We start from the raw sequence: 24,740 nt of genomic DNA on the forward strand, positions 1-24,740 counted from the left end.
AATTTATTGCCAATCAAATCAGAGTTGGGTGATGAGAAATAAAAACTAAATCTTAAAACACCTTCCCCCCCACCCCTCCCTTCTTTCCAGGCTTAACTTTACTCCCAATTTTTTCTACCTCCTCCCCCCAGTAGCGCAGGGGGACAGTGAATGGGGGTTACGGTCAGTTCATCACACATTGTCTCTGCTGCTTCATCCTCTTCAGAGGCAGGACTCATCACACTCTTCCCCTGCTCCAGCGTGGGTCCCTTCCACGGGCTGCAGTCCTTCAGGCACAGACTGCTCCAGCGTGGGTCCCCCGTGGGGTCACAAGTCCTGCCAGAAAACCTGTTCCAGCGTGGGCTCCTCTCTCCATGGGTCTACAGGTCCTGCCTGGAGCCTGCTCCAGCGTGGGCTTCCCACAGGGTCACAGCCTCCTTCAGACATCCCCCTGCTCCGGTGTGGGGTCCTCTGTTCCCAGGCTGCAGGTGGAAATCTGCTCCACCGTGGACCTCCCCGGGCTGCAGGGGGACAGCCTGCCTCACCGTGGTCTTCCCCACGGGCTGCAGGGGAATCTCTGCTCCGGCACCTGGAGCATCTCCTCCCCTCCTTCTGCACTGACCTGGGGGTCTGCAGGGCTGTTTCTCTTACATGTTCTCATGTCTGTCTCCAGCTGCCGTTTCTGTGCCTGCTGCAACTTTCTTCCCTTCTTAAATATGTTCTCCCAGAGGCGCTGCCGCCATCATGGATGGGTTCAGCCTTGGCCAGTGGTGGGTCCGTCTTGCAGCCGGCTGGCATTGGCTCTGTTGGACTTGGGGGAACCTTCTAGCAGCTTCTCACAGAAGCCACCCCTGTAGCCCCCCTGCTACCAAAACTTTGCCATGCAAACCCAATGCATTATGGCATCACCAAGACCCAAAGCACTTCTTGTTTTGTATATCGTATGAAGAACAGAGTAATTCCTGCACTGCACATCACCATAAAAATGCAACATTTCTCGGAGAGCTTAAAAAGAATCTACTGTAGTTGGGGGGGCAGGCAGGGCAGTGTTCAGTCACATTTTTTAACCAGTATTTTACAAGATGTGAGATTTCCAACGTGTTTTACATAGTTTTACGTAGTTTGTCTTCAGCGGTATACAGGGTGCTTTGAAGACAGATCACAGTAATCACAACACTTCATGCCAGACTGACTGAGCCCCAAAATTGCACCGCTGTGGGGTTCATGGGTGACCTAACCCAACAGTGCTCTTCGGACATGATGGGGGCAGGCAGCATGGAACGGGATTTGGGGAAGACACATGTTTAAAAGCTCTGACGGGAAACAAGTTCTCAAACGTTATGTAGAATTTCATAGTATTAGATCCTTTACAGTCGGAAAAAGTATTAAAGAGCAGGACCAACTAGGCTGGTTATTTATCCTGTGAGGTGAAGATGGGGTCTTATCTCTCAGTGCACCCCTTCTTACAGGCTGCATAACCCCATGGAAATCCAATGAGCTGCCCAACAAAGAAAAAGATGGGTCAAAACGTAAGGGATGAATGTTACCCTTCAAAAATGCCTACACTTGTGGCAACAAAACAGACGTTAACTTTCTGCAGAATCAAACTGTGCCGAACACCTTGACTTTACCACTTCAAGCCTAAGGAGCATTTCAGCCAGAATTGAAGTGGAGGTATCTGACGTGCGCCAGAAGAGTTAGGCTGTCCAACAGAGGTGTTGCTGATGGCACATGGTGGAGGTTACTGAGAAGACAGGGGGTATCATTACCTTTTAAGCACTGAGGAAGTTTGGTCCAAAAGGCAAGGAAGCAGATGGCAATGCTCCAGAGTACGACAGTAGGTTGTTTATGTGACAACTCTGAGGAGGATCTGGAGATACTGTGAGCAGACCCTGAATGGGTACTAGCAAAACCTGCTCTGCCTCTCCTGTACCCTCACCTTTTCAGCAGACCTTCATCTCCTTGCTTAATAACTCGGTGCTCTCTTCCATCTCAAATTTCATGTTTTTAATCAGGCCAGAAGAGAGAATATTATTGGTTTTTTTAAACACACTTATACCCCTGGATAAGAGATGTTATCAACCTAAAATACTGAACTAAATATTCACAGGATTACATCCCAAAAATCTAAGTGAAAAGTCACACAGACTTTTCCTAAAATTATTTTTTCCTACCATGATTCTCTGATTCTATGGGTTCTCCTGAAAAAATGACTTACAGATGGTACATATCTCTAATGTGCTCCTCTCCCCCAAAACAGTAAGCATCTGGCATGCCTACTGTTTAATTACACAACAGGCTCATGCAGGAGGAAACATTTTCAAGCCTGGAAGCTTATGCTCAAATTCAGATTATGCCCAGTAGCAGGAGCTGTTCACAGTCAAGAAAAAAAAAAAGTTTTCAAACAGAATGAAAAACACTATTAACACACAGCAAGTAGATCTTCAGTAAGTTTTTATACATGTGAAGACAACCACGTTAGAATGTGAAGAGGCTGACAGGATGCAAATTTTAAAAGAAACTGCATGACAACTTCGTTAAATTGTTGACCACCACTGATTATAAACATGATGACTCAAGCCACAAAATAGCGCTACTTTATTCTGGAAACCAATATAATCTGACTGCATCTCTGGAATTTTAGGTGTATTCTGAGTTAAAGTAGACCTCAACAATCGTTCTACCCCACCATCTTCTGAAATAGATTCTGAAGTAGTTCATCCGTAACTTTTCTATTTTAACAAAATGCTTCCAGGAAGACTGACACCCCAAATTCTTTAATCACTGAATACTGCACTCCCTCTGCTGGCACAGCACAGATGTCACACCTTAGCAGAGGCATTCTGCTGATTACACTCAACTCCAACTGAGGTCTATGCATGACAACATTTCTTCAGATTTATACCTGGTGTAGCTCTGTTAACATTAAAAAAAGTCTGCTAAATGACTTCCATAAGAGAAAACTTTCAAAGGTGCCATTAATAACTGATTTCTGTGATGAAATCTTGCAGGAGTGCAACAAGACACCATGGGCCACAATCCTACTCGGTCAACTAAAAATCTGTACTCGTCAGGCTAGCAGTCATTTTCTAGGTGAAAAGTTTCTAAAGACTCACAGTTGTAGTACTTCTAACTTTGCAACAAGTAGTTTTAAGATGTCAAATAAAACACACACGAAAGTGAGAGTTAGCAGCAGCAAGCTCACATGAACAATCCCATTCAGTCACGCAACAGTTGTATCTTCATATTTTACCTATGTTTTAATAAGGTGTGAAAATCTTACAGAAGCACTGTTTTAAGAGGCCCTCTGCCTCCTCACATGGAAACAAAACACAGACTCCCCGAGAGCACCGTACTAGATGAATTTAGTACTTGACCTAATCAGACCAGCTGCAAGGAAGTAAAAATCTTTCAAGCCAGCTTTGAAACATCTAGTATTTTAGCTTTGAGGCAAAAGGTTAACCCTGAGCTAATGGAGATTCAAGTTTTGTTATGCATAGAAGAGAAAGTTAAGGTTTAGCAGTGAATAATCACAAGGGGTTTCTTCAGCACTCACTGGAAATAGACTGACTCCCTATGTCACGTAAGCAGCTGCTATTCCCTCTGCCCCTTTTAAGTTTTGAAATACTAGGATGAAAATCTGATTTTAGAATGGGCCTCATATTAACAAACAAGGGAAGAGCCATATGTTTTAGCCTGAAGTCAGGTTGATTTCTTCTCAATAAAAACTTCAGTTTAAGTATCAAAAAGGGAAGGTAACTTTACTTCAAAAGTTAATGCGCCCTTCTGTGAACTTGGTTTTCCTTCTTGCTCATCTATTTTGAAGAAAATATTAAAGTACCTTCTCACTACAGTGTACAAAAACCTTAGGTGTGCAGAGATAATGGTTGCCCACTCCAAGAAACACAGATATAGGGGGAGAAGAATGAATGATTTACAAGAAGGACTAGAACAACAAGCATGAAGAAGCATTAAGTATTGTTTTGTGTGCATACATTACTCTTCCAAATAGCTAATCGGTATCTTTGCAACAAAATTATATTTTATGCAACAATCATAACCTCTGGGTTACTCTAAGATGAAAAATGAACCTGTGGTCCAACAGCTGAAAGTAATTGCTTCAGGCAACTCAATTTTAATTGTTTACCGGTTTTGAATTAAGACATCAAGAACAAGTGTTGATTACGGGCCACTTACCTTACAAACAGCCATGATGTTGATGTTGACCATTTTGTCGATTGTCTGCAAGAAAACAAAGTTTTGGGGTTTGTTCCATTTTAAGTTATTTGATCAATATTTACACACCTTCTTGGTTTAAGTGCCAGGATAAATTAAACCTTACAGTTATACATTGACCTTACTCCTTGCCTTCCTGCTTAAGTATCAGGAACAGCAACAGACTTTCAAAGCAAAGCCTGTGAATTGCTCTTGGTCAAGTTTTATCTCTGATTAGGGACTCATACTAATAAAGAACACCCCAGATGTATCACATTGACACTATTTCCTAACACTATTTGCAATATTTATGAACTTTAATAAATTCTGACATTTTAGACATGTTCATAAACTAATGTCTGTGTTTTGCTCTTCACCATTCATAACAGCATCCTAGTGACTTAAAGTTTATTCGTCAGGTAAAAAAAATGGGATTTTATTGCTAAATATTATGAAGCTTATTTGAAAGTGAACCAAGAACCAGACACATTTATCAATACTTAAGCAGAAAACACAAAACCACAGTGGATACAGTGAGCTACATGGGGTTTTGGAAACAAAATCATACACTAGCGAAATTGTTCATAATCAGAATTTTCAATGTACCCAATGCAACCAAGATTGTCCCTACATTACAAACTGTCTGAAATGGTCATAGCTGAGTTTTGTAACAGTGTTATAGCATATGCAGCTTCCATTCATGAAGTTGCTTGCTTCCCTTCCCTTCAGTCACTTAAGAAACCCCCCCAAGCTAAAACAGCTCATGAACAACAGCCAGATGAGACCATGGACAGGAGTGGAATTCAGATATTGAGCCCAGAGCATCTGTCTGAAATAGAAATATAAAATGAAGCAGAAGGGAAGAGTATGTAAAAAACACAACACAAAAAACTGAGACTGCTATCATCTGAATTGTGCTGTGTTGCTTATGTAAATCTCTCAGCTTTTTGAACCCTTAATTCTAATCAGAAAACCTTGTTACGTAGGTACCTTAACCAAACCTAAACATATTTGCCATATCAGTTAAGCATTTCGTGCTAAGGACTAGAACACTAGAAGGTGCCACAAAAGCACTTACCTTCTCCAGGTCTGGAATATCAAGAAAATATTCAGGATAAACATAGGAAATTCCCACATTGTTGACTGAAACGAAAGCATGAAGTTTTAATTAGACTGCTTGGGCGCCACCTGATTCCCCACGCTCTGATTAACATCAATTTTCAGGCAATACTCTTAAAACGTTGCATTTAAAACATTCTAAGCGCTCTAGCCAAGTTTCTTGAACTGTAAGTCTACTTGTGCACCCCAAAGTGGGAGCGTCAGAGTGAATCCACCAGCCATTTTCAGCGTGTAAACGTTTAATTCTCCAATTGTTTGAAAGCTGGCCCATTTAGCACTTCGTGCCCATCTTCCACCGCTTTTCACCGCGCAGGGGAAGAACCTTTCCTCTCTCAGAAACGCCAGCGCGCGCCGTGCAAGCATACGAGCGACATCGGCACGGAGTTCTGAAACACAAGTGAAATAAGATACCAAAAAAAAAGAAAAAAAATAGTCTTCTGGCATGTGTCCCCAGTACTTCTCCGGCCAGTCACTCCCTCCCCGGGGGGGCTGCGATCAGCCATCGCTTTCGGGACACGCACCACGAACTCACACACCTCAGCGCGGGGTTTCCCGCCGAGGAACGCGACGGGCAAGCCCGCTGCTGCGGCCACGCCAGGCCCCGGCTCGGCCCGGCCTAACGAGGGGAAGGGCCCGGCCCGGTGAAGGGAAGGGCCCGTCCCGGCGGGGCCCAGCCCGCCCTGTCGAGGCCCGTCCCGGCGGTAGGTGGCAGCAGGAGCCCGCAGCGCTCCGGCGGCTGGTAGCTGAGGTGGAGAAGGGGGGGTCGGAAAGGCAAGGCATCACCGGGGCAGGCTGTCCCCCCCGCCCCGGCACCGAGCAGCCCGTGTTTCGGAGGGAGGTGATCTGCCCTCGGACAGGGATTCTGGTCCGCTCTCTGCGCGGTCCCGACGTGGAGGTGCGCCGCAGCAAAGCCTTCTCCCCGTCACACCTGCGAAGTGTTTCCCCCCCTCCGTGGCAGCATTTAAAATTAGCCCAGAGGACGTATTAATTACTTAAACCTCCCCCCCAAACGCTTCAGACTGGCAAGGTTTTATTCTCAGACATGAAACCGATACCCGTTCTGGAATCCCAACACAAGTAGGGGAAAACTTCTCATACCGTCAGAAAACAACGCTGCTCTGCAGCCTCAAACTTAATAAAGCATATTGATATGGAGACAAAAAAAGAAAGCAAATGGGATCTCCGTTCCCTAAGTAGCAGTTCTTCATCTTACGCAAGTGAATCGTGTGACATTTGGTTGCTGCGGCAACATTTTACATTTATATAGTGTCTTACACCCCAGAGAATCCCAAAGCACTACAGATGCTCAGTGGCACCGGGCACCTCCAGGGCAGGAATCTACACAGGGTAAGAAACACCGTCAAAAGGTACTGATGCCTTTTTTTAAAAAAAAAAAAACCAAAAAAAACAAAACACCACAACCCCCCCCCCCCAAAACCAAAACCAACAACAACAAAACCCTACACCTGTGCCGAAAGCTATTATTTTAACACCCAACCTAAAAGATACTCAAGTTATCAATAGGGATAACACGCAGGAGAGGTTCTGGCCAAATGCACAAACTTCATTCAGAGACTTCCCTCAGATGACAGCTCTTTTAGTCCAGACCTTTGTGTATTTATGGGAACCCTTAGTTCATTAGTCATGCTGTGCGTTTCAAATTTTTAACTTTTAGGTAACCTTTAAAAATACAGGAATTGAGGGGAAAAAGGGAGTTGGCAAATTCCCAGCAGACATTTGCTATATTTAGAAAGAGACAAAAGTTTTGAAAAGGAAGAAGGTCCAATCTTGGTATTGCCAGAGTGAGCCAGTTTTTTTCCTTTTCTTCATCCTAAAATAAACTATTTTTCAGTCCATCTCTCTATTTTGGCTATGAACTGTGGCAGGGTTTGGGGACTAGCCTTGGTTATTCTCTCCAAATGTAGAGTATTTATATGATTTATGCTACAGAGACAGTCACACAAAATTCATGCCCTTTACTGCAGGCTGGGTCCCAGATACATACCCTTCCACTTTCAGCAATCATTTTCTACCAGATCATATTTTGCCGCAGTTTGGAACAGGGTATTAAAAAAATTCATTTTCAGTTTGTACAGGCATATTTTACCTAGAGAAATCTGGATAACAAGAGGATAAGATACTGTCCAGCTCAAACACCTTTCCAGAATCACCGCAATTTAAGAACACCAAAAGGAAGATTTCCCACCTCTGCTTGTTTAACATATTGCTGTAGCTAGCACATGTTCGAAGTCACTGACAGACGCTGTTTTGAACACACAGCAAAACATTATGTAAACTCTTTTAGCCTTCGTATGTGGGTGAGAAGAAGCTTCCAAATAAGAAGTTTACAAGGATTTCAATCTGTAAGTACTTTAGTTAGACTGTGCAACTGTATAATCAGAAGCTCGATCTCGAGCACTATACGTGGAGACTCCTGTGTCTCTTAAGCATAAGGCTAAAAAATAGTCAGCATTGATCACTGGCAACTATGCTGTGCTACCAATGCTTCTCATACCTACTGTTCCAGGTGAGACCTAAAGAAGAAAATATACTGGAACCTGAGAACTCATCCCTTACGGCTGTTCTCATTCAAACCCATGTTTTCCCTCACACAAACGTGAAAAACACAGATCAGCAAAAGCTGTATTTCAGATTGCAACAAAAGCTACAGAATTTAAAATACAAGGCACTAAAGCATGAAATTAATTGCCATAAAAAAAATTAAGATACAGTCTTTCTGGAGTAGCCATCATCTATGTTGAAAAATTACATTGGCAAGTGGTTTCTATTAATACAGCTATATCTGGGGGGAACACCCCCCCCGTATCACGTAATCTGATGATCTCAAGCATGAGATCGACTAAAACTGCTAGTGATTAGTTAGAAGAGAGATTTCTGTAAACCTGCACTGGCAATGGCTGCAAGAAAAAAAAAGCGGAGGAACTCAGCTAGAGAATACACAACTCTAAAGCATTTAGTTGCTATTTTTACCATGTTTTTAGTCAAGGTGCTCATGCAAATAAAAGCAAGAACCAGGATCTGTTTGAGGAACATGCTTGTTTTCCTGTAATAAGCTTACACAAAATTTGAGACACGTTCATCACTGCTTTAGTGCCCACTTTGAGCAAGACTACAAAGATTCAGACTTCCATGATTTTGTGCATTACCATGACCTTATCACAGCCAAAGAAATAATAAAAAACTCTTCCAGTGTGGATATGTACCTCACACAGTAAAAGGTTTGCTGGTGTTTTGAGACTTTTAAGTGATACACTATTCTGCAGCAATTGCTACGTGACAGGCAGCTTGCAAGCCTTACATTCCCTGAGTTGATTTTGACAGGACAGATGAGAACAGACATTAATTTTAATCTTCAAAGTTTCTTTGGAACTTATTTCCTTCAGAAACCAGAAATGAGGCATCCACAGCTTTGTCAAAACTACTCTTTACACAAAACACATCGTTGGCAGTTGTAGTTACTCCAATGGATTTGAATTTTTATAGCAATTAAATACTGGATGTCACGAGTTGTACGTACTCAAATCTCAAGTCAGAAGTACTAGGGAACATTCTGGGCTTTATCCTTTAACGTTATTTTTTAAATGAATTTTTACATACACTATTTTCTTGGGCATTATTTGCAGACATCGTACAACAAGATTCATCTATTAATAACAAAGTTCATGTAGTATATCACCACGTTTATAATGAATTTATTTTGAAATTCGCTTTTTAAAAAAACAGTTCTAGCTCCAATTACTGCACTGCAGGTTAGTAAAATGAGTTTTGTAGTGAGAAGTACTTCATCAGATGAAATATACCAATAGATGTCTGAGCCATGTGACTTTATAAAAGGTCCATGCCTAATGTTTAACCATCACAGGTTCTCATCCCCATGTTGAGTAACTGTAGAAATATAAGATATGCACAGGCATACATGCTTCCATGAAAAGAACCGGAAAACTGATAAGCAACTGCCTTTACCCCACTGTTCTGAAAAGATTCAGGTAAACTGCTGTTATGTTTAAACTCTTCTTAGCTTGTGATAAACACCTTCTTGAAGTCACCTCATTTCTACATTTGACAAAGTATCTGGATGGATCACCTTGTCTTTTCAAGGACTACCACACCACCTACACTCCTGCACTATCACAACCCATACTTGGGCATATTGCGTTGCTACCAGCAAAAGAACTGCAGCTTACCAACATGACCAGAACACGCTTAAAACTTTTGAAGCAGGAACCAGTTACTTGATGCTATAGTGTAATGATTAAATTTCAACAGCTCTATAATTAAAAGTTAATGGTTCTCCCACAGGGCTCTACTGCTAAGCTGAATCTAAGTATCTGGAGCTCGCTTAGGTTCTAAGGTGGCATTAGGTCAAGTCACTGTGCACGCAGCCATAAGCTAAGAGCCTTTAGCAATCACAGAATAGCACACTGAAAACATTCAATAAGCATCACAATTCCTAGAACGTAGGCACTCGTGCAAGCACCATCTCGTGTAGCATATCAACGGGAAGCTAAAAAAAACGCATCAAGCATGCAGCAACACAGTTTTAGTCAGGCAAACATTAGCTTCTGTGAATTGGTTTCAATAAACTTCCATATGGGAAAAAGTTAGTAGGCATGTCAAGACGAAACACCACTATGAAAGATTTAGAAAGATCAGATACAAACCTAAAACACCAATCTCCAGGCCTTCCAATCCCGCTTTGATTCTATTGTAAATTTCTTCTCTCTCTCCAAAGTCTGCCACAATGACTTTTGTTTCCACTTTGTACTTCTCCTCTAGAAACAAAAAAGATTTTAGAAGTTTAACTTTGAAATAGTTGAATTACCATTCAGATATTAAGAATATATCAGTTATTACAGTTTTACAAAATATTATTTTGAGTAGCTAATATTACACATTAACATTTTCACCTCTGCAATAGGAACCCTTGAATCTTAATATAACCTGCACAAGAAGTTTGCGACATTAAGCTACTTCTGGTGAGAACATACATTCTCAAATGATTCAGCACATTTTTGTAAGGGACACCGAAGATGGCAAGAAAACAAATTATACAGGTTTGCACAGAATAAAAAAAAAAAAAGCAGAAATCAGAAAATGCAGGTAAAAAACAGTGTTCAAGTACAACTTGACAAAAACACTTTTTTCCAACTTAAGCCAGATGAATGCTGAATGCTTCAGACCAAGCAAAACAATTCATTATTGCCCTCTGTTTCCATTCTCACTTCTGGTGCCATAGAACTTTTTGATTTATATTCAAAATACTAAATACTCAAAAAGGGAACATGTGGGTGAACAAGAAGACCAGAACTTCAAGTTTAATCATTCCAAAACCAGTCTGATATGCTGTCATCTCCAACCTTAACAGAACAGGAAAAATACATGTAGCCGGCTACATTCTGAAATAGAAGCAAGCAAGTATTGAAAATACTTCGCGTAAAAAGCAATTCTGCTTCCATCAAGCTACATTAATTACACTGAATTAAAATCAGTACAACGTCCTCTCAGACTTCAAAAGAGCAGAACAGTGGCTTAACATTGCAGCATCTCTGCTTTGCTGCACCTGACTCCCACCCCAGCATTCCTTAAGGAACCTGTATACAGCTTGAGAAGGATTTTGCAGCACTTTGCCCCCAGAGCCATTCATAAAAGCAGTGCCATGTTAAAGGAAAAGAATCATTCACAAAAAGATGAGAAGCAGCCAGATTCCCATGATGCTCCTTCCCATTCAAGGGAAAGCCGCGACTCCCATGATCCTGCCGTCCATTCATGCAGAATCATGAATCTACTGAACTCGCTGGTTTGCTGGCTGCCTCCCCCCCTCCCCCTCAATATCCCTAATGGCAGATGAAATTATTTCTCCTTCTTTTCCCCTCTCCCCACCCTCAACCTCTTCATCTCTCCTGAACAGCTGCATTGTTTAAAAATCCCCTGAGAGATGTTGCTATGTCAAATGACAACGTAAATAGCATTAAGCCCCTACTGCAGTAGTAGTCTTGTGATCACGTCAGAAGAAAATCAAGTTCAACATTGGGGGGGGGGGGGGGAGTAGAAACGGTCTATTTTTGAACACAGCTGTTCTAATATTTAGCACACACGTTTGAGTTCTTACAGGACGCTGAATTAAGTGCAGCGTTAGAGGCACACCTAATATGTGCAAGTGCACTGGGTGGGCAAAGCCCAAGTCGCACACTTCTACAGACATGCCATTTTTAACTGTTTTGTGGGATCTGCAGCTGTCTTCACTGCCACTCAGATGCCTCATGAAATGGGAGCTGTTTAAAGGACCCAAACACCATCCTCACAAATTTGCTCAATTGGTGCTGGCCCTTTGATACTAAACACTCTTCATTAGGATTGTTACCCATCTACCTTTGAAGCCTTTCGAAATCACTACAGAGATACTGAGAGGATAAGGTAAGGGAAAAAAAAAAAAAAAAAAAATCGGAAGACTTATTACTATAAATAGAAAAAAAAAATTAGAAGTCCTCACACCACTGTTCACACAGGACCCTTCTCCGAGCCTTTAGAAGGTTAGCAAAGAGCCATTACATTTAAGGTAGCTAAGCAATACACCTATAAAAAGATGCAGCACCCTTTGTGGATGGAGGGTGGGTGGTACAGTGTAGAAAAACATAGGAAAAGTAGAAGACTGCCTACTGGTATGGCCAGAGGACACAGGCTTTGTGCGGTCACTTGTTGCAAACACGCAAGAGTGTCTTGCCCCAGCAGATGCCACCCACTGACCAAACCCTCCCTCCCCATTTCACACCAGTGTTCAGGTATCCCGTAACTTCTGTGTACCCCGTGCTCTGTCCCAGAACCTGTGATAGATGGAATGATTCGCTACATCAGAGAAAAGACTAGTAGATACACCTGATAAAGTGGATCCATGTCAAACGGCAATGGAAATAGCATTAAGTCACTTCTGCGTAAGCTCGTCCTAGTAGTCAGAGCACAAGGTGCAGAGAACAGATGTGCTCTGCTTTGTATGAACAATCGAAAAGGGAATTTCCTTGATCTTAAGAAGGATTAAGATGTTCTCAAACAGATGGACTAGAAGAGAGTAGCACACATCCTTGTTTTATCTGCCAAAAAGACTCTGAGATGTAGTGTAATAGAGAAAGAAGCAAGCAGGCTATGTCCTAATCCACGGCATCTAGCAGTGACCAGGCTCTTGCTGTCCAAGAAAAGAAAACCTGAAACTCCTTAATGAAACTCCTTCAGCTTGAAGACCATGAGGTACTCAGGAGCCACAGGGAGGGAAAGAAGAGTATCAAGCCAGTTTTTGCAGTCAGCAGCTAAAGGATCCGAAAGAGCTGATATTATCTGCCAGCGTGTCCAGCATTCCTGATGATACATTGAAAAGTGAACCTTACGTCTCATCTTTGGAACTGGTACTTCAAATGCTTCTTAGCAGGGAAGTGAATATTCCACCACCATATTATCAATAGTTGTGGGGACTGAATATTACACCACCACGCTATCAACAGCAGTGCAGCAGCCAGTCATCACCTACCCGTCAGGTCTCAAGGATGGGAAAGGAAGTTCAGCAGACCTCCTTCACATTTCTCAACTCTGACACACCAGTGTTTTAATCACTTCATTTACTAAAAATCTCAGATGAGATCAGTACTGACCCTACAAATAAGTTTTAACCTAAAGTTGCACAGGTCCAGTTAATTTACAGGGTCTGTATGACCTGAGCCAAGACTTCTGGTAACTTAGCAAGAGACCAGCTATGCACAACAGTATCCTGGTAATCTAATAAAAGCAGACATGATCTTCTGCAACCACACCATCATTTGAAAAATAAGTTGTTGACCACAAAAAGCCTTGACAAAACATCTTCACAGCTGTGGGAATGCTGAACAAACCAATAGTCATAATGGTGATAAGAGCAGGATGGTACAAATGTTGTACAAAACAAAAAGGCAAAGTGAACTTTTGTAGAAGATACTGGGATGGATTCTTTCAAAGATCCAGATAGCAACCCAAGAACACAGTCAGAACGTCCCAGACCAATACCTATAGAAAAACAGTTCTCATGCAAACAAAGGCAGTATAAAAACTACCCATGAGAAGGGGAACATAATATAACTGAAAAGCGTGCCACTTTTTGCACAGGTGGTAAAGAACTGACCTCCTGAGGCATGTTCCCATTCTACGCCTTCCTGCACAATACAGGATGAGACGGTCTGGAAACAAATAGGCTATTTAACCACGTTCTTCACATACACACCATCAGAAATACAAACACTTTTATGGATAATCCCTTGAAAAAAACACTGCCTTTGGTATCCTCAGAAGAGTACTCCAAATAGTGTCTCAAATTTGGTTAAGGTGCCACTACTCAAAATAAGTATAAAGACATTTAAGCAGTCATTCCAGGTCTGTCCAGAGGTACATCTATACAAGTATTTGGTATTCTGTAGCAGATGAAAGAGGAAAATGGTATAAAAAAAATAATAAGGAAAGTACACAGTAATGTTTCCTCAATTTATTATCCCAAGCTCCAAGAGTTCGTTGCTCTGAAACTTCCAGAGCTGGGTCTGTCTACCCTGATGGCCTTCAGCCAATTCTTCCTACAGCTGTTTGCCCAATCACTATAAATCCTTATACACTTTCAGCACCCACACCACCCCACTGCTGCCACGTTTTTTGCTTTTGAACCTGCCAAGAGCAGAACTGACCAAATTTCAAATTGGTGTGCCTGGATCCATTCTGATTGCTCCAAGGTTTTTGAGCTACCATGTCCTCTTCCTCAGTCATACCTCGTAACAGTATTTTTTTCTTTCCCATTCCTGTCACTATGCATTGGTTGATACTGCATTGACATTTGGTTATAACATTAAAGAGGTAACTTACTTCTCTTACTTCTCAATTTTGAGCTGGAGGACATTAAGATGTTAACATTTACTTGTTTTCATGTCCATCTTTTCAGTTTCCTATGCATGTCAGTCTTCTCCTATGCATCTTCTAGATTTTTCATGATTTGAACCTGCCCCTTTCAGCTTTTACAGATCCTACCTTATTGAATTTCACAAGCACAAGGAAGGTGGAATGGAGACAGCAAAACCAAAAGCCACATCTATCCTACACCTTCCTTCTAAGGGATCTCCACCATGATAAACTTTTAAATACACTCACACTTTGAAAAGAAATGATGCATCACATTATATGTCCAGATCTCAACAGTCTTCCTACACTCTGGGTTTTCATTTTTATACAGACATTGTCTAATGTTCATGGAAGTTCTTGCAAACAAAAGAGTTCGACATTTTAAAATCAGAAACTAAATGGTCAAGTTCAGGATGTTTATTAAAAGTATACCCGTGTATTCATACATAATTTAAGTCATCAACAGTTCACAGGAAAAGAATATCTACTCTTACACATTTGTGACATTAGCGTTTACATACAAATGCAAGAACGAGGGCTGCTAAAGAACAGATTAAGCCTAAGAGGTCCAGAGAAGACCCCCAGTTCTACCTTACATTGGAAACAGTACCTCCAGATGCCAAATGAAATTAAGTTTGTAGCCAGAAAGATCATAAGTAAAAGATGCTGCATGATGGGGGACGGGAGGATGCGGGGGGAGTAATACTCAAGGAAGACTGGTAGAGATGGAAACCACGCACTTCAGCAGGCAGGCACAACTGAAGCAGCAGAGAAAGGACAATTCAGCAGCAGAAAGCACACCAGCACCATCCCGAGCAACAGCCGAAAAGACACAACACTCACCTTCTTTCTCATCTGTAAGATGGTTAGTTACAACCTCACTTGGTGAAGCAAAAGCTTAATTAACTCCAAAGGCCAGAGAGATGTCTGTCTGACTTAAAGGAAATGTATCCAGCGTCTTGCTATCCAAGGAAAACACTAATCCAAATGATCAGGCAAACTAGGGCACACCTTTGCTACTAAAAAGGGTCAGGTGCAAAATAGCACTGCATTACCTAGAACACCAGAGAAAAGGTTCACACTGGAATTAAAAAAAAAGTGGAAAGTTAGAAACTACAGTGAGCTACATCCTAAATAAAGACTAATAAAGAATTGTGAAGTGGCTAGGAAGTAAGCATCTTCAAATTTATTTTTTTGGAAGCTTGCAAATAATTCGAAGCAGCAGCCCCCCCTAAACTGAAATCTTGGTTGACAGGCTAAGAAAATGCTAAGGAAATGAAGCTTTCAGACACAGATGAACTGGGCTTGAAAGAAGGTTCCCCCAGAGGAGTAAACTTCTGTACTCAGATGCGAAAGCAAACAGACACTAGCCCAGTGGTCAGAAGCAGCTCAGTTTACCTGACAGAAGCAGGGTCAGTGCTAAAGGGCTCTGTGGTACAAAGTCTTGCTGGGAAACGGGAAAACTAGAAGATCGCCATCCCTGATGAAATAACATTCTTACTTGCGCCACCTGTTTCAAAGCAGTTGGCTACAGCAGCTTGAATTTGCACTGAGTATGTTGAAACAAATCCAGTCAACTTTGCAACAGAGAGGTGCAGGATACAAGGCCCACATTGTAAGCAGGTAGTGGGAACAGTTATTTCAAGCTCAGGGAAAGTATATTAAAAACCTCTTGCTAGAACTGAAGCATCTCATCGCTTTACATTCAAAGCCTCATATAAATATTGCCATCAGAGTGATGTGGTATAAAGCAACAAAAACATAAAAAGAAATGTCACTTGGTCTTTAGCTTCAGGACGGCCAAAGATGCAAGCAAAGCAGTAGAAAAATAGCTCTCCATTCTTCATCATACAGGAGGGGGAAAATTTGTTTAAGTAAGGAGATTCAACTACATCCACAAATAAAGATGTCACCTTTCCAGTATCACTGCAGTGGCAAAACTCACTGTAATCCAGTACCCAGACTCCAGAAAGAGAGTGTGTAACCTTTCAATAAAGGTTAAGAAGCTGAAAGATTAAACCAAAACGTGAAAACCTCCTGCTTTTTAGTACTGTATCTATGCAGGGCAGAGATGAAGAAAAATTTAAGACTACAGAGTAGCTGCAGATAGCTCTACAAAGTCTTTGGTTTTGGGTTTTGTTGTTGGTGGTTTTTTTTTTTTAAAGGAGAGCCATCCATTTTGGGAATGTATCCAATTTGGGACTTTCAGAGTTCACAGAAGTAGCACACTGAGTGTCATGTATGGAATCTGTTTTCCAGGACAAAATACTTTCAGACTGGTGACAGCAGATTGTTATTACACACTATTATTCACCATATAGAAGCATATTCAAATCAGCTGGGTATAACAAGAGCTAGTTTTTTTCTGATGATTTTGTAGGGACTTAAGAATGCAAGGAATGAGCTTTGCCTTTCAGCAGAATAGAGACCAGCTGTTAATTACGGTTCCAAGTTACTCAATGAAGTCCAAGATATTGAGAAAGACATGTAAAATGAAATACAAACCTCCTCCTCCCCCGCCCATATCAGTCACAGTGAAATACAGAATTACTAGAGGAGCGTTTGGACACTTATGAGCAAAAAGAGCAGAAACCCTGGAGAACCTGCAATATTCTTCAGGAATCAGATCCCAGTAGCAGAGGTAACAGATGGAGAAAAGGCAATCTAGAGCAAAACCTCTGGGCTCTTTTGCCACATGCATTTTATTTGTTTCAACTACAGAGTCCATAGGCAAACTGAATTTCTGAAGGGATGAGAGCTCGCATTTGTATAGCCATATCAGTCCTTGTCCCAAATGACAGATCATGCTTCTCGTTTCTGCAAAAGAGGAGACGAGAGAGACCAGGGCCTGGAGAGCAGCACAGAAGATACGGGAGGGTCATTGCTGAACCCTCACCCAGGAGGATGCTGCACAGCACAGACCCCATGCAAAAGACACGAGCGTTCAGAAGGGGAGCAGATACGCAGCAACAGATACAGTAGGATTTTTATTACGATACCTAAGTTATAGACAGTTCTGTAAACCTCTGAAGCAGAGTACTGGTAACCTAAGGAATAACAGAAGTTGAAGTTGTAGCCAAAAGAAAGCTCTGTTTGCACCTGGTTTGCAAAAGAAGTCTCCAGGTAGGAACGCAGCGGTTTCTGTATAGCATGAGATGCCTGCCTACAATTTAACAGAACTTGCTATGTTTCAACACATTTTTAAAAGCATATGTGTATGCACATTTGGTCAAGCACTAACAAATAGGTTCAGATTCCTTTCATTCAACTACACATTCAACACTGCCAGGGATATTTTTTTTTTTAATTTTTTTTTTCCCACATACTGCACTAGTTGCACATAGAATTTCATAGATACAGCTTCCTTAAAAATAGTGGATATTTAAAAAAATCTAATCACACAGAAGTATAGAATGGGTAAAAAATGCCAGACCTTATTTAAAATGTTACAATTCCCTTAAACAGCCTTAAGTTTCAATATACACACACATACACAAGTCAATTCCTCACTTCTCAGCTTTCAAAGACGACACAGCAGAAGATGGATCTCTAAGCCAAAGTCCACAAACCCTTGAGCCACAGGGGACATTTAAGTTTTTAATGTGTATAAGCAGGGCTGTTACTACAAAACATAAGAAGAAAACACACTTTATTAATGCTTGCCTCCATTTGCTCCTCTCTGACTCCCATTACATCAAAATATATTACAGCAGCTAAGATACACTTATCAAGTCAGAAAAAACATTCTTAGCAACACACAGGACCAATCAATAAGCCCACTCACCCAAATATTATGCTCAACATCGTAAGCCTCCCCAAATCAAGCTTGTCCTAATTACAAAGCTGACTAAAAAACACAAAATCAAGCAGCCTGGGGGGGGCTGCACAGTCAAGCCACCGCAACGTTTCCAAATGTCGACGTTATTTCGGGCGGTAAGGCCAGCACAGCCTTGATGCCGACCATGCGCACCCCCTCAACTCCAGGACACGGCTACGGGCACCAGAGACCCCAAGGTGTTTCAGAGAGAAGCGTAACGTGAGGTGTGGGAAGGTTAGTATTGTGTGACAGGCTGCATCTCAAATTCCCCTTCCTTCTCTCCTCTTTCCCTGACACTATTTTCAACCCCCTCCAAGGCTTTATTTTTTTTATATTCATTGGTGGTACCGGTTTTTACACAGCGTGAAGAAAGCCATTTTTAATTTACTAACTCATTTTAGGAAGGGCATATGGACTATTTCCAAATCTTCCTGTAATATTTTGTTTTCCTTAATGTCATTATTATTGCCTGACTGTGACAATGTGTACACATGATATGTATACACATGTAAACATGAATTTTTCATCAATTTTTGCAAAAAAAAGTCTAAAATTCTCCAGCTCTATAATTATTAGAACAGATTTTAAAAAAAACCACACCACTTTTTTTCCAGATTTAAGTTCAACAGAGTGAATTCCAGAATGACCAGGAGAATTACTTAGTAAGAAGAATTTGAGTCACTTAGAGACTGAAAGGTATCATAGTATGGATTAACAAAAAAATTGTGCCCCTACTCTCAAGTCAATTTCAAGACATTTAAGTCAGTCACTCTACATGAATTAAAACAAATTTAAAAAGTGAAACAAGCTTCTATGCTAATTTGGCATTATTTTTTATGTCCTGATAGTTTCATCTGCATTCAGCATCCACAAAAAAGCATTTACTGAAGTCAAAAGACAGACACTTAAAAAGCACAGTTTTCAGGGTTCTCCGAAGTGTTACTTGTAAGGGAAAAATATATTGTGCATTAGATGTGGACTAATTAACAAAGTAGTATAGTACCCAGTTCAGCACTGGAAGTGTTGCCCATGCTTAAAGAGTTACACGGCAAGCATATTTGTATCCATTAGTTACACCATTTTTTTAATTGGTTTCTTTTTTTCATATTCATGGAATTTTTTTTCTGAAGAATTTGTTGTGAAAAACAGATCAACTGAGTTTTCTTTCTCTATGAAGAGCTACTAACTACCATTAATTATTTTCCTCACCACAACATATTCCTGAGAAAACATAAACGCAATTATCACCATTTCCTCAGCAGAGAAGTCTATCGGGGATTTTTACAGCTTTGACAGATAAAAAGGGCTTGGTGTAATGGAACTCAACCTGCTAAAAAAGTGACAAGAGACTAAACTATACACACATAGAATGAAGTTGTAGAAGGAGGACAGCAGTGTTTGCATCACCCAGTCCCTTCCTTGTGCCAGAGAGAGACCGTTCCCTGTAGAGCCTCTTAAAAGGTCTAATTTTAAGTCTCTCAGCAATAGAGCCTCCACCAATTGCCTTAAAGCAGATTCGCAAAACAGACTTTCAACTGAGTGAAAACAATCCAATACTCATTTTTCATGTAATTTTCAGTTTATTTTACACTGAAAGTGATAAGCAATATATTGCAGCTTTTGTGTTAACAGAAGGTGTTTAACGGCCCAGAGACTAGCACAAGGGCTCTTGGTTTTGGCATCCACAAAAACTTATGTTACAAGTAGGTTGTTAGCAGAGACAGGCATTAAGTCTCTGTGTATTAAAGAAAATGCAACCTATTCCCCCACCCAACTACTCCCAGGTGGAGGCAGCAGTGACCCTGAATGTTTGCAGCCATGACTAAATCCTGGTTCTTCAGTCCAGGTTTCAAAAGTACCGAGTAAGTCATCCCCCACATTGATCCACCTACCTACTGTGTAAAATATTAAGACTCAAGACACCATTAGGTCCCAGAGTTAGTCCTGAACCTATACACACAACATACAGAGTATCCGAGGTGTAGAAGAGGCTACTTCTGCGGTAGTTTATATCCAGAAAAGGAAACCCAAAGCACCTAATTCACATTTAAACAACCTTTACAAATTTCTTCTCCTGGACTTTATGGGTTTACAAACTATCGGCACAACAAATACTGCACAGAAACACTCTGGCAGTGAAGTTCACAGCAAGCACGCTTCCAATCCTTCTTTCCAGAAGAGGCTAACTCAGTCTTGCCAGGTGTGAAAAAGCACCATCTGCTAGAACTTGCCAGATCACTTACTGCTATGTGTAACCCGTGACACCGACTGCTAAACTTTCTTAAACTGGTTTTCATCCTTAAAAGCAACTATGACAATGTGGTCTCACTCTGTATGCTGACAGCTGGTATGTAAACGAAGTTCGTTCTTTTGCAAGGATGTCACCAGTCACCTGCAGAACGTTTTGCTCGTGGCTCGTCCGACCCTGTTGCTGCTTCAAAATTCTACTAAAGGGTAAAGTAGTCCTAGGACTGCACCTTGTAGCTTGCAGGAACATCTTGTCAAGTGTTTCTCTCTAAGCATTCTGCTCAGTTTCTTCAAATTAATCCAGGCAAAATCTCACCGAGAAAATGCAAGAGAAGATGATAAAAAAGAGGGACTAAGAGGGGGAAAAAACCCAAACCACAGAAGCAGGATGCTTCTTAAAGAAAAAAATCTTAAAATAAGCTCCCTTCCCAACTGCTCTATGTCTTTTACATGCTCTGTTGATTGTGTTAGGGGTTCATCTATTTCATTTGTTGACAAATTCATAAAAATTAATTTGGCTTGAATCCTCTGTCCACTCTTCACAGTGCCTGACAACTGCTTCTTTAGTAAGCGGCTGACACCATTCAAGGCAGAACCATGGGAATTTTCTTCACTTCATCCAAGGGAAACTTTCTTCAGAGATGAAAACCGAGAGCTCATTTTGCATCAAAGATCCTTATGCTACAACTTTATGTGAAAGATGACTTCAGTGCATCAAAACAAGTCCAAAAAATTTGAAGCCATTTTGTCAAGTCCAAGAAATATAGGGGGATTTCAAATATGTCAAGCTGAACCTGGCTCAGATGATGGAAGGCTGCAAACACATTAATTTACCTTGAAATAGATCACAAAAGGTCAAAATAACTGCCGGATTCAGTTAGTCTTCAAGTTAAGCTCAGGAAAGTGAACCTTGTCATTTCTGTGCAAGAAAAGTAAGAAGATGATGTCCCCTTCCTCACTGAGTTTGTCCGCCTTTCAACCTCCTCTATTAAATGCAAATAGTCTTACCTGCCAACTCCAAGATGCAAGGAGGATTTAACCGGAGCGTGAGGGGGAGGAAACGGGAATAACGGGGGAGAGATTAAGGGGCAATGTGCTCCAAGGTAGGTGCAGCTGAGCATCTGCAGGGGACAGATTTGCCATGGGAGGGCACTGGCCATTGGTAGCAGTAGGGTCACGGTAACTGCTGAGGCACAAGCGCAGTGGTCAGCATCAGGTGTGCTTCAGAATGCTCCCCACTATCTCGCTACCAAGAAAGCAGAAGAAAGCTGTAAAACCCACCTGCCTAGGAAACAGAGAAGGAACATTTCTGGTTTTGGCACCACATCCCATTCCTTTCTTGTACTCGCAAATCATGCCAGAGTAGTGAGAACACGATAGATCCCAAGTCTAAACACAACAGCTGTCAGTTTACAGTGTACCTGAAATCTTGGGTTAGAGTAGCAGCTCAAGATGAAACTACCATGACCAAGCAACTTCAGGAACACTACGCACTGAGCTCAGGCAACTTACTGGAAGTAAATAGCCAGCTACACATATTCTAATTGCAAAAACCTGTATTTTATTGAAGACAGACATGTAGCAGAATCAAATTAAAGCTTTGGACACTAGTTCTTAAACAGTATAAAAGGCTTAAAAGACAACGTACTCCAGTTAAATGATGATTTGTGAAAATACATTGGGAAAAAAATTTTTTTTTCAGTCCAAACAATTTCTTAGGAGCTAATATTATCACCTGGGTATATGTAACACCAACAACCACCACCTTTAAAGCTGCAAATGGGAATTTACTTTAAAAAAAGTTTTGAATTAAATAGTAACTGATGACAAACTAAAAATCTCCCGTGTTGTGTTTATAAGCACTTAACTACAAGTAAGTAGATACTTACACTTGCAAGTAGGAACACTGCTTAGCTACAACTGTTTTTTCTTGGCTCCCACAGCTCATGCACAACTCCACCACCTGTCCTGTGAAGCCACCAGCTAATAACATACACCAATACCAAATTCTTCTTTTGACAATTTCCCTACAGGCAAGTTCTCTTTAAAGTGTTTTCCGTGCTTGACTGGTTTTCACTACATTCTTCATATTGCAGCTCCTAGGTAATGAGTCTCTACAGCAAAGTTCTTCTCAAGTCTGCTCAGAACATACCTATCGGCAGCAGTGCAATAACTAAAGCTTTTCTGCTTGCAAATCCACGGCTCCTGAACCAGCTGCTGGCACAGAGCTCCTGAGATGTCTTGCACCGTACTCATTATTGAATACAGCAAATCAGAGAACAGCCTCATTACGTGGTGTTCAGATAGTTGTCTCCATTCACAGAGAAGTTTTCTTTCTGATCCTGCCTGAACCTTTTAAAGCGTCTAATGATGTAAGACAACAGACACTTTAAAAAAGGTGCTGAAACAGTGATGTAGCATGAACTAAAGTAGACCAAGCATTTTGTATAGTGACCCTAGTAGTCAGTGTTTGTGCATGAAAACTTGATTAGAAGATCAAATATGTTTCCATAAAACCTATATAATTCCATGCAAAGGTGGTCCATGACCACTGAAGAGGAAATTCAGAATTTTTTCTTCTTCAGTCTGTGGCCTATGCTTTACTTCTTAGGGAACACAAAGCAGAATTTCCCTTTCATGGCAAATCCTACAACACCTAAGTATTCCACAAATAAATTCAGCTTTACAACATGCTTGAAGACAGATTGGAAAGCCTTCTAAAGTCTTAACTACCTGTAATTAATCCACTATTTTTTGTTGCTCAAACTGAGACGCAAGTTCAGAACATCTGGCCTTCCTGTAACGTCAGTACAGCCAGTTTAATGTGCATACACACGCAAAAATATCAGATCCAGGTCAGCTGGCATTTAACATTCAGAAAGACCTATCAGTACTTCCCTTATGATGGTGGTTATGCAACTTACATTTTGTACATAGCTATCACTCCTAATATAAGTATATTCTAAGAGCATAAAAAAGGATTCTTCTGAAATAGAATGAACATACCTGACCCTCAAAAGGCCTCTCGTTATTTGTGGCAGAGGGCATCTATCCATTCACTAGGATGAGCAAGACTCTGATTAGTGAAAATGAGGAAGGAACTGAAAACATGCATGGCTCACACAATTCAAAGAACTGGAATTAGTCAAACAGCCATTTTTCCTTAAAGTGATTAAAGGTCGTTACTCAACAGGAGCAAGCTCACATTAACTTGAAGAACAATTGCGGGACCACCATAAAGAAGTTTAAAGCTACCTTAAAAGCCTGCAAGGGAAACACCCAAGTAGTTACAGCCTTAGCTCTAAAAGAGTCACCCACCTTATATATGACAACATCTGAACAGACTGCAGACACCACACGAGCCTGAATACAAGAAAATTCTGTCCAGTTAAAACCTAGCAGGATCCGAAAGTGCCACTCAGGCTCACTTGATTATGCAGACTATCCTAATCCTTCAGCATATGCCACAATGAACAAAGTATTCATTTCAGTAGCTCAGTGTTGTCAAAAGAAATGTTCCGAAAACCCAACGTGAGTCATCTCATTTCAGAATGGTTTAGGAAAGAAAGCAGAAAAATGTTTGGGTGAGGCCTAACAGTAATTATGTATTACAGGCTGCTCTACATAGGTACACGTACCTAGTTTTTAATCTGAAAAGCTCCCCCAGCAGCTATCATGTAAGTGCCAAAAGCTCAAAGAAGTAGATTTATCTGTCTTGTCAGCATCATGCTTAATTCCCAAGGAGGAAGAGATTTTCAGACTGTTACAAAAAGGGTTATGACCACTTTCAGGAAGCTTGTCGCTTCATGCTTAAGTGTTTGATTCCAGAACAAAATATTTGTAGATACTTCTATCAGTTACACTTTTACCTAGCAAGACAACTTTATACAGCATTTTAAGAAACGTGACTGCATACACACACGTATGCAGCAAACTACCATCCGGCTCCTGCAGTGAACCACCAAAAAGACCACCTTGTTGCAACTTACGTATTTGCAGTAAGCTTCAGTACTCATGCAGGTTACCCGAGCAGTGACACCTATACTGTTGCATTTACACTGTGACTGCATTGACTTGAGTATCGCAGTTACGTCCAGATGCTGCAGTGAGATCCTTAAATGCAGGATACCAATGAACAACGCCAATTACTTCCAAACTAGCAGAAGATAGAACTTGATGCCATCTTCGCTCTAAGGAGGAATGCTCTCTACCACCTAAACATACACATAGAAAGGAAGACTTTTCTGTCTAGAAAACAGTTTCATATGCCATCTTACATTGGACACTAAAAATCAGAGACAGCAGCATTTATATCAACAGAATTGTATGCCCTCTGTCTTTCAGTAAGCTAGTAAAACAGTTACCATTAAGCAAGCTGAAGTCCTTGAGTCTTTTAGTCATCCTTACATTCACTAAGCAGCCCCTTACAACTTAGTATAGAACA

General features: G+C 41.1%; 1 protein-coding gene across 1 annotated transcript in view; it reads right to left on the reverse strand.

Annotated features, from left to right (window-relative positions):
• HSD17B12 (hydroxysteroid 17-beta dehydrogenase 12) overlaps nt 1-24,740 on the reverse strand; it is a 90,866-nt gene that overhangs the window by 26,748 nt on the left and 39,378 nt on the right. The window contains 3 exon segments of the mRNA XM_069784672.1: nt 4,177-4,221; nt 5,273-5,337; nt 9,996-10,106. Coding sequence (XP_069640773.1) covers nt 4,177-4,221; nt 5,273-5,337; nt 9,996-10,106 — 221 coding nt within the window.

The sequence above is a fragment of the Haliaeetus albicilla genome, chromosome 5 (genome assembly GCF_947461875.1).
Source record: "Haliaeetus albicilla chromosome 5, bHalAlb1.1, whole genome shotgun sequence".
NCBI classification, from domain to species: Eukaryota; Metazoa; Chordata; class Aves; order Accipitriformes; family Accipitridae; genus Haliaeetus; species Haliaeetus albicilla.